Here is an 11,031-nt window from a genome sequence, read left to right as displayed (position 1 = left end):
CAACAACAAAATGATACAGCTAAACGGAAAAACCAAGTCATGAAAGAAAATATTTACTTGATGTGTCTTACTCGGGATGGAATGAGGGTTTTGGGGGAGAGGTTATGCTATGTTGACGACATGTTATTTTTTTAAATAGTTTCACATAGAAGGAACAAAACATCCCCGTATCACATATGTATTTTTGTTCAAGAAAACTCTAAATTTAAGGTATTTTCAAGTTTGTGATATCATCGATTGTAAAATTATCCAAGCCCAAAAGAAAAACTTTTAGGGAAAGAGGAATTGATTGCATATTAATTGATTATGCATACAATTCCAATGCTCATAGGTTTTATGTAATAGAACGTAATATTTGATGTCAGTAAACATTGTAATTGTTGTGGGGTGCGATGTTTGATGAAATGTGATTTTCATCAATTTAAAGGCCTAAGGACCTTATTACTAGCACTAATGAAGTGAAAGGCACCATGTCTGAAAAAGCAAAAGATACCGAATTGCATAAAATTTAAGTCCTGGTTTTCATCTATATTTGATGGAATGATCAATCAAGGGACGAAATGAGATTTTAATACTCTTATTGGTAGAATATAGATGAGGATGCAAGGACATTTAAATATGGTATGGAATCTTTGAGATGTAACCTTTTGGAAGGAAGCAATTGGTTACCAAATATCATGGACTATGGAAAAATAGCACTTAAGTATTATTAAAATTGCCTTCGGATTCTAAAGCACTTGGTTACAAATGGATCTTCATCAAGGAGATGAAAGTTGAAGGATGCAAAGAAGATAAGTTTAAGATCAGGTTAATCATTCAATAATTAAGACAAAAACTGATAGTCTTTAGACTATTTTGATATGTGTGTTCCAATAGCACAAATTATTATTATTAGATTGTTGATTGTCTTAGCGGCTATATATAATCTGTTTATTCATCAAATAGATGTTAAAATAGCCTTTTAAATGGTATCTTAACGAGGAAATTTATATGAGGTAGTCAGAAGACTTTGTCATGCATGAAACGAACATAATGTATATAAACTTGTAAAATCATTATATGAGCTGAAACAAACACCAAATAATGGCATCAAAAGATTTTATGCAGTTATTTTGTGAGATAGTATCAATGTAGCAAATGTATTTCTAGCAAATTCGATACTTATGGTGCGTTGAATATCTTCATGTATGTTGATGGCATATTGGTTTTTAGTACCAACCAAAACTAGGTGAATGAAATAAAGAAATTTTTTTTTGTCCTTAAAATTTTCCACCAAGGACATATAGGAGGATGATGTAATTATTAAAAGATAAACTTTAGACGTATGTATTACTTCATCTTTGGTATGTGTTAGGTCCAGCAACACATAAGGCTGACGTTTATCTTCTTGATAATTCATTTGATAAAACCCAGTTTTGCTCTCTAATGTGACGTAAAAGTTATTACAACATTGATAGTAATTTTCCTAAGTTTGATTTGAAATTTGAAATTTGAAATTTTCAAAACTGGACCATACGGTTTATGTTCTGATACATTTCACCCAAAACAATTAAAACTACTTTATGCATCTTATTTCAATTACTCGATGAATATGATCATCATCACATAATGCTTCCAATTTAACAAAAATACATTAAACATTTGTGTGTTATCTATAATGGGAGGATCCGAAATCTTTTCATATTTTTACTTTACTTGATATCGGTGTGCGTCCTTTACAAATACAACTCTATAGATTTTCTATCAAACAACTACTTACATATATATATGTTATATTTTCTCTATAGCAAAACTTATCTAACATACCAACCACACAGACAAAAAAAACATACCTCTTGCTACCATCATGTTATGTTGGTAGCAAGTCCTCTTCTTGGAAGAAACTATAATCTGAACTCGTCTCAGTCTTTGTAGCATGCTAAAATTTAAAGAAAAAAAAAGTATATATATTAGCAGTGTATGTATTCATTCTTGTATCCATTCCTATCTTCTGTAAATAAACATACCTCAATGGGCTGAGAAGATCTGGTCTGGAGAGGAGGGACAAGGGAAGACCAAAGAACAGGGTCACCCAATGGATCAATAGCATTGTAATTGGTCAAAAAAGGAGCCAATGCAGGGTGAAGAGCTGCCATTCCTTCTTCACCTTCCATTCCTAATCCAAATTCACTTGTTGTGCCATCATCATCATTATCATTATCATTATCATTATCATTATCATGACTTGATTTCTTCTCAACAGCAGCCTTACCATAATCAATCTTGTTGATGTTATTTTTGTTTTCGTTTTCATCGTTTTCTTCTTCCTTTTTTAAAGCTTTTTCTTGTAGGCTTTTGTAGGCTGCAGATCTTGAGAGTATACTCATGGCAGAAACTGAAGATTTTTTATGTTGTTTTGATTCATGGGAGACACCTAGCCGAGGGAGCTGATAGGGCTGTGTGGGTTGGGTTGCCCATTCTGGTGGTTTCAGTTCACTTCCAATGTCTTCGGAACTACCAGTTGCGTGATTTGTTTCGTCTGATGATTTTTCATGTTGTCTGGATTTGTTGGGCCCCCACCATTTAATGTATGGTGTAAGATCGATTTTCCTATCCATGCAAAATCCACCAACATATTCGCTCTCTGTTGTTGCATCATCACCTGTAAACAAAGATTTAATTATGTGAGTTTTGTGATCACCATGGTTTCAAGAGAGGATAAAATAAATAGTTGCTTTACCATGATGCATGCAGTTGTTGTAATCAGCTCCAGAAATACGGCCCAAAGGTGAGTCCCATCTAGTATTTGATTTATATAAGAATACGAAAAAGCCAAAGCATGTTATAGATCAAAAAACATAGTAACTATATAGTGGTAGTATATTTGCATGATGAATATATAACATGTTTCCATTTCCACTCATAGTCATAGCATGTGGGACCCATTTGGTTGACAAATTAGATTCCTTCATTATAAGCATACCTGGAAATTCCACGACATTTGGAGGTTCCCCTTGAGAACCCGCTACCTTTTCTGTAATGATCATGAACAAAGTAAGAAAAAATAAGCAAGGTAGAAATAGTCATGGACATGTGTGTATTTTTACATTGCATACCTTCTGAGTGATGCAAGGTAATCCTCTCTTGATAGATTTTGCATCTCTTCAAGGTCTCGTGTATAATCTGTGACCTGGCACCAACAATATGTATATTAATTTAGTGAAGGGAGATAGTGAGGGAAAAAACTCAATAGTTTATTTATGTTTCAGATAAAAAAATACATTCATGTAACCCTAGTGTAAAATTTCATAAGACAATTGCTCACTGGAAAATTAATGAGTGTCCCAGGGCCCCAATACTTCAAGGCAGCAAGATCATATGCTCTGGCAGCAGCTTCCTCATCATCATATGCACCTAAACACATGTTTTGTTTGCCCATAAGAAATTACAAGTGACTGTAGACATTCTTCTACTAATGGAAATGGAATTAAGTTTCAGGAGAAGATCTATTTAACATCCTTACCTAAATAAACTGTTGAAATATATGCCAAAAAGCATGCCCAGACCCATACAAAAAGAAGACATAAATCAGATTAGAAACATACAGAAAGGAATTCTCATGATTCTTGTAGCATACATGCATACAAGCTCACATCCACACATAGGGAGAGAGAGGATTAGACCTTGTTTGCCCTTCTTATTTTGATTCTGATTCCATGTACTTTTATCCCATAGATGTGCTTCGTAACGACCAGTCCATCTATGCCTAGTACCATTTAAACACATGAATCAAAATCTCAAAAAGAGAATGAAAAGTATAGTAACCTTTGCAGAAAGAACAATTGACTATGGATGTAGTAGAAGTTAAAAAAGTGGTTATGGACAATCATTGCTTCCAGCAACACATGCACAATAACAAAGTTGTAAACAGGTGAGAAGCGACAACCTTGGTGTTATATCTTAAATGGTGCTAAATACATTATTTGTTTTCATCAATTGCTATAACCAACTTATAAATATGTATAAATTCAAGTTGAGAATAATAAGAACAGGCCTACCATTTGAGAAGTATTCTTATTCTAACTTGCTAATCAATCAGACACTAATCAATAAAAGTAAGCTAATTAACTAATAATAAAAACCCTAACCCCCCAACAATTGCAAAATTTTACTCTAACACCCCTTGATTATTTTCTTTGAAGCTGGTAAACCCTTCCAACAATCTCTGAACTCTGGCTGATGTGGTGTAAAATGCCTAATGCTGTCGATGGGTGTAAGGAGACTGTCATATTATGTTGACACCGATCATGAAAGATGCTACTGATTGTGTTTGTTCTTTTAGTACATCATCGATGGGCAAGGTTCTTATCAGAATCAAACATGTTGGTGACTTTTGGGTATCTATGTTTCAAGATTTAGCATCTTATCTTTGTGTGAATTTTATTTTATCGAAATTGCGATGCCACCCAACAGCATCATCCCACAACTGCTTCTTCTTCCTTCATGTTATCCAGATTGTCCGATGCCTAATCTAAAAGTAGAACTCAATAGTTACATCGACCTTAGATTCTGCCCTTCGAAATGGAATCATCCTAAATTTACACCGTTTACAAAGTTGTACTCAAAAAGTATATGCATAGAGATTGACAAGCATGAGTACAGAGCACTGTACAGATACAAAGCAAAATTACCGATTAAAATCGTATACCTAGTGACGCCACGGTAGATAGAGCTGCGTTTTCCGGCAGCACAAGGAGGCATTTTACTGATGCGTTCTTTTGCCGTACAACCTCTATCCTTCTTCGATTTCTTAATTCCTCTGTACTTGACCATCAACTGTTGCTGATAATTGTTCCCCTTTCCTACCAGCGCCGCAGCCGCCGCCGCCATGCCAATCGTGGATGCCGCTTCAGAAGTTTCACCGCCACTGGCACTGCCTTCCGATTTCATTACAGGATCAGAGGAAGATGCAGTAGCCATTGGTTTGAACCCTAAAAAGGAGAGATTTTGCAAAGAGATCACAGATAACTAACTGTGTCTGTGTGTGAATGTGTCCATTCGTCAGCAAGAGGAAAACAACAGTGTGGAGAGGGAGGAGGAGTAGGACTGGAGTGATTAATTGTGAAATGACGAAAGTGTCCTTGACCGCTGTGTAGAAATCCTGCATAACGGCTACAAGGGGTAGCGAGGGTCGAAATGTAATTTTGGAATGTTTGTTTTAAAAACTGATTAAAAGGTCAGGAATCACTACTCAGGAGGTGATGACTGAAAGGATTCGGCGACACACGTGTCCCCTGCCACCTGCTCCTCGCCAAACTTTCATAAACGCAACCCGGGAATCTTAGGTGAGTCTAATCGTAACTCAAATGAGTGGAATCGCCCATGACTCGGAATCGAATAACAATACACTTTCGTATTTTTTTTTACTTTTGAAAACTGAAATCATTTTATTGGTAATTTAAAAATTAAACTTGTCGAAAAAGTACTTTTTATGTGAGTACAAAATTAAGAAAATCATATTACAATATTATTTTATATATATTATAATCATTAGTTTAATTCTTTTTTATGATTTATACAAATCGATTATTCTATCTAAAGAAACTGAATATAAGATAATAAGATCCCATGTCATATAAAAAGATTGATGGATAAATAACGTTCAAAATCATAACATTTTGTTTTATTGGTCATGATATCTTTTAACTGTGCTAAAAAAAATTACAATGAACTTCCAAAAAAGATATAAAGTTATCAATTCATGATGATTATACCAAAGAACAATAACAGGTGGGAAAAAAACAAAAGTTCTACTATTGTCCTTCAAGAACTAGAATTTTTAATATATTTATTGAGAATTAAAGGCAGATATTAAATTAAGTATTACTCAAAATGTATTAAAAAAACAATTTTGCCGACCAATATCAAATAATCAATATTTATTTGACAAGATTGGTAGGTTGTATTTCATTAACAGTTGATAAAATAGAAAAAAAAAATCATAAAAGAAACATATCAAAAGAGTCAAAAGCTGTCAAGCCTTTTGAATTCTTTTATTTAAAAAGATAAAACTTATTTTTATAATGTAATTTTTTATAAAATATATATAATTAATAATAATAATAATAATAATAATAATAATAATAATAAACTGTATAACATCGATATATTATATATTATTCAAAATATATAAAATAGCAAATGTAATAACCAAAACCAAAGACATTAGCATTAGCTTTTTTATATAACGAGTTAGTTTTAGTTGTATTTCATTAAGAAGATTTATTAAATATCAAAAGTTTGCTGTAAAAGAAACAGATGAAATGAGTCAAAAGTTACCAAAACTCTTCAGTCCTTTTATTTAAAAAGATAAAATTATTACTTTAATAATATAGTTTCTGTAGGATACGTTAATTATCCATAAAAAAAATTAAAAAGTGTTTTTTTCTCAACCAAACAAGGAGACCAAGACAAAAATAAATTCTTTTAACTAAGTTTAAACCATAGAAACAACAAATAAGTATGTAAAGTATTTTATTAAGGGTTAAATTCTTCATCGGTTAAATTATTTTACCTATTTTTTTAATATATGCAACAAAATAATTCTTTAGTTCAAACATGCAAAGACATCTAATTATATACTAGTTCAAAACTTAGTTATGATAAAAATGTGATGTGAGTACATAACAATTATAATAAGTAAATAATAAAATACATTATATATATTGAAAAAGTTAAAACACAAAATACGTTGTGATTTTCTACACGTTTTGTATGATTCAATCATCTTATACTACTCATAAGCCTCAACTAGTGCTTCATCATTACAATTAATTTGATTAAATATTCTTCATTGAGGTAACTTTGAACAACTAATTCTTTGTAATCCATATCCTTATTCATTTGATGCATGCGATTGTATAGCTATAATGTTACTCTTCAAGTGCAATTATCTTTCCTGAATTTTATCTTATATGTTTCTTATGCATATTCACTTTCACTACTCCATCATTTTGTTTGTTCATCATAAAAATTGAAAATTTCTTAACCAATCCGCTTTAAAATTCAAAAACCAAAAATTCTCGATTTTAAATTACAATTACAAAGTTAAAAAATGGTACAAAGTTGTTGCTTTATCAAAACAATCAACCCTAAAGGAGTAAGGACTCTTATCCTAACAATCAAATTATACAAATTTACAAGATTACATTTATATAAATTTACAAGATCCTATTAACTCCCTCACAATGTTGCAAAAACTAAACACATGTTTTTCTTCTCAAGCTCTCTGTAAAAATCATGAAAAAGATGAAGCAGATTAATTCCTAACCGAGAAATAATAATTTAAATAAATAAATAAATAAATAAAAGTAAGATGCATAGCAAAAGGCCAAAAGCATACCAACTCTATTTTGTATGATAACAGAATATTCAGGCCCACTACTCTGTGCAAACGCAAGTATACTTTGATACATGTCACCCGAAGCCTCAACACCAGAATCCTCCATCCACTGCAATACCTATTGAAAAAATCATCAACATTTAAACAAAAATAACAAATAACTGATGCATTATTTTATGATTAATGAATAAATAGCTTTAAGTAAATGGTCACCTCAAGGTACTTTCTCCAATTTCCAGCAGCCAAAAGATTTTTTAGTAACACCAAATAAGTAGATTTATTAATTTCAGCACCCGTTGCCACTATTTTATAAAATATCTGCATAAACCATAACAGACATCAGTCTCAGACTCAGTCCAATGCATGTCAAATACATTACAACATTTTTTTTTTGTTCTTTAGTTTCTTGAATTATAAAAGTTCTCACCTTCATCATGGTCTCAATCTTCCCTAATTTACCAATACAATGTAAAAGCTGATTCATGAGTCCAATCGACATTACATTGAATGATGCCTCCATCATTCCAACTAATTCAATTGTTTTCTTCCAATCTCTTAGGCTAAAATCAAATACAAAACCATTACATTACTACTTATTATGCAACAAACTAATATTTTTAACAAAATATAATATATAATGGAACTTACATACTACATGCAGAGAGCATCTCAAAGTAAATGGCATCATTCATTGGTATCTTTCTCTCCTGCATAAATTCAGCTACAACAAGAACTTTAGCAGGTTGATTCCCTTTATTAAAAGCTCTCATCAATGCTGAACAAGCAATAAGATCTGGCTCCACACCCTTCATTTCCATTTCTTGAAACAATGCAAATGCATCATCCCATTTTTCTGCACCAAAATTCATATCTTTAACAACTTTTTTTTTCTCAATAATTAAACGAATGTCAACTTTGAAAGTGATTATCAGTTTTGTAAGAGCATTCATTACCTGCATCGCTGTAAGCATGTAGCATTGTTGTATATGCAACAACATCAGGACCATCATGTGTCATCTTCATTTTTGAGAACAGAGACTCTGCTTTCAAAAGTTGACCCTGATAATAGAGAGAAGACTCAACAAGCTTTCTAGGGATATTTTACATGATGATGAGGGCATTTACGTCTTTTTCACAGACAATAAAAAAATTTGCAATTTTGTATCTTTGACGTGTCATGTCATGTTTACCTGTTTGCTATAGACAGAAATGGCAGATGAAAGAACTTCATTAGACATCGGGACATTCAAATCAATCATTTCATCAAGAAATTCAAGAGCTTCAGTGTACTTAGACATCTTAGAACAACCATTAATCAACACATTGTATGTAACCGAATCAGGTTTCACATTCTTTTCCCTCATCAACCTATACAAATCCAGTGCTTCATCATATTCCCCTCCATTCATATAACTACCAATAGCAGAATTATACGCAACAGTATTCAAACAAATCCCTCTGGAATCAGCAGCAGCAAGAATGGAATCAATCTTTACATTCCGACCATATCTCCCACAGCAAGCCAACAAAGTACTAACCGAAACAACATTCGGTTGCACTCCGTTTCTCTCCATTTCTTGCAGCAATTCCACAGCTTCCGGAAGGAAGCCATTGGATCCAAAGGCATCAATCAATGCATTATAAGTCACCACATTTGGCTTCAAGTTATTCCTTTTCATCATGTTAAATACCTCCATTGCCCTTTCTGGTTTCCCTGATCTCCCGTAAGCATTGAGTAGGGAAGTATACGATACAACATCCGGACGAAATCCGTTCCGTTTTATATCGTTAAATACCGATAATGCCCCTTCACTCATCCCCCTTACAGCATATGCACCTAAAAGTGTGTTGTAAGATATAATATTCGGTTTAAAACCTTCGGAAATCATTGTATCGAAAACTGCTTTGCAGTTTTCGATTTCCCCAGAAACGGAATACAAATGAATGATGCTTGTGAAAGTCACGATATCGGGCCCACAGTGAGATCTTTTGTCCCTCATTGAATGAAAGATATTGATTGCTTTTTCAAATTGTTTGAGTTTTATGTGGCAATGGATTATTATATTTAAAGTGGTGGTATCTGGGCGGATTTTTGTTCCTTTCATTAATTCGAAATAGGAGAGTGCTTTTGAGTACTGGGACCCGGTTTTGAAGGCGGATAAAATGGTATTGTGAGTCACGAGATCGGGCCCCACCCCGTTTTCTGTCATTCTTTTTGAAATTTTTAGAGCTTCTTTCCAATTTCCACTGGATCCGCATGCATGGATTAGATTGTTATATGTTGACCTAGTTGGAGGAACCTGTAATACACCATCATTTGCGTAAATAACCAGATTAAGTACCATTCTTAATTGGGCTAAATGCAAGAAATAGCAATGTAATTTCGTTTAAAAAAACAAATCAATGAAAGTAGGTTGCTATTTCTTGCAAGAATCTGAGAATAAAAGATAGGTTATAAGGGAAGAATAGAGATACAGACAGCTGCACGAAGCATGTCTTCCATGATATTGGTTGCCCAACGCCATTGACCAGCTCGACCATGTGCACTTATGAGAGCATTGTAAGTTTCAGCATCTGGTTTGCACCTAAAATGAGAAGACAAGATTTGAAAGTGTTTTTGGTGGCATCAATATGGAATGATGATAGTTCAGAAATTAGGATCACCATAATCTAATGAATCCATACCTCCATTTTTGCATCTCAAAAAACAAGCCACGTGCTTGGTCTGTTCGATTATGTCTTGCATGTAACCTGATCATCATATTGTATATATCATTGCGTGCACAGTAGTTCTTCTGGTTCTTCATCCAATTGAATACTTGATTACAATGATCGATTGAACCTGTCTGGGTGATTTCCTATACTACCAAATCAACAATAGAAAGATGAAATTCAGCTTTACATAATATAAACACGGATCATTCATATCAATTCTGAAGATGAAATTAGGCTATTCAAACCTAGAAATTCAAATTTGTAAGTATTCCTTCGAAACATATATACATATTACTATGAATTAACTTACCCTGATGAGAATGGGGTAATTTTTCCGTGAAAATCTACCAGTCCATCGATTAAGCAAGCCATCAATGTCTTCGCGTTGATTGAGCTTTAAAATCTTGGAAACCAGCTCAGAAATGGGCCAATCCTTTTGAAACCGGTCACCTTGAACCCGCAGCTGGTAGCGTTTGGGCAAATCCGACTTCCTTACACCGCTGACGTGTACGGATACTTGTCGTTCTCCTCTGTCGTAGTCGACGAACCCCACTAGCTTCTTGGTGTTCGTCTCGTCGGAGCAGCATCGGAGTATAAGTGGAAGAGGTTTTCGTTTGGGTTTGCGGGGAAATGGTGAGGAGAGTGAATTGGTGTGGGGGTGAGTGGGGGTGAACATGTGAGAGTGTAGCTGTAAGGATGCCTCCATGGCTATAGAGCAGGAGGGAGATGAATGAAGGAAGATATCGAGACATTATTTTCTTGAATATATATTTCTTTATTTAAATTATATTTTTATTATTATTATTAGAGAAATTAAATATCCTCTAACAATTTTCTTTTAGTTATCTTACTATCCATGTTAAATGAATTAAAGAAAATATTATTAAAGAAAAATGAATATTATTAAAGAAAAATAAATATGACATATTATTTGA

General features: G+C 33.3%; 2 protein-coding genes across 3 annotated transcripts; both read right to left on the bottom strand.

The window, feature by feature from the left end:
- Positions 1–1,664: 1,664 nt before the first annotated feature.
- LOC111879435 (AP2-like ethylene-responsive transcription factor At2g41710) lies at positions 1,665–5,116 on the bottom strand. The gene is made up of 9 exons (XM_023875898.3): positions 4,688–5,116; positions 3,663–3,745; positions 3,503–3,511; positions 3,305–3,393; positions 3,096–3,169; positions 2,963–3,013; positions 2,720–2,778; positions 2,007–2,641; positions 1,665–1,918 (listed from the first exon to the last, which is right to left on the bottom strand). The coding sequence occupies exons 1-9, from the start codon at positions 4,957–4,959 to the stop codon at positions 1,850–1,852; spliced, it is 1,341 nt and encodes a 446-aa protein (XP_023731666.1). The 5' UTR covers positions 4,960–5,116; the 3' UTR covers positions 1,665–1,849.
- A 1,927-nt stretch (positions 5,117–7,043) lies between these two features.
- Positions 7,044–10,831, bottom strand: LOC111879386 (pentatricopeptide repeat-containing protein At2g41720). 2 transcript variants are annotated; one of them, XM_023875829.2, is made up of 10 exons: positions 10,407–10,831; positions 10,067–10,239; positions 9,861–9,966; positions 8,572–9,681; positions 8,335–8,440; positions 8,030–8,234; positions 7,809–7,941; positions 7,595–7,699; positions 7,382–7,499; positions 7,044–7,267 (listed from the first exon to the last, which is right to left on the bottom strand). In XM_023875829.2, exons 1-10 carry the CDS (start codon positions 10,800–10,802, stop codon positions 7,239–7,241), a joined length of 2,481 nt encoding a protein of 826 aa, XP_023731597.1. In that variant the 5' UTR covers positions 10,803–10,831; the 3' UTR covers positions 7,044–7,238. The 2 variants fall into 2 exon arrangements, with proteins under 2 accessions (XP_023731597.1, XP_023731598.1); XM_023875830.3 differs by having other exon boundaries at positions 10,067–10,244; positions 10,407–10,545.
- Positions 10,832–11,031: the final 200 nt, after the last annotated feature.

Source organism: Lactuca sativa, chromosome 9 (genome assembly GCF_002870075.4).
Source record: "Lactuca sativa cultivar Salinas chromosome 9, Lsat_Salinas_v11, whole genome shotgun sequence".
Taxonomy (NCBI): domain Eukaryota; kingdom Viridiplantae; phylum Streptophyta; class Magnoliopsida; order Asterales; family Asteraceae; genus Lactuca; species Lactuca sativa.
The sequence above is the reverse complement of the archived record's forward strand: the minus strand, read 5'-3'. Positions and strand labels throughout refer to the sequence as shown.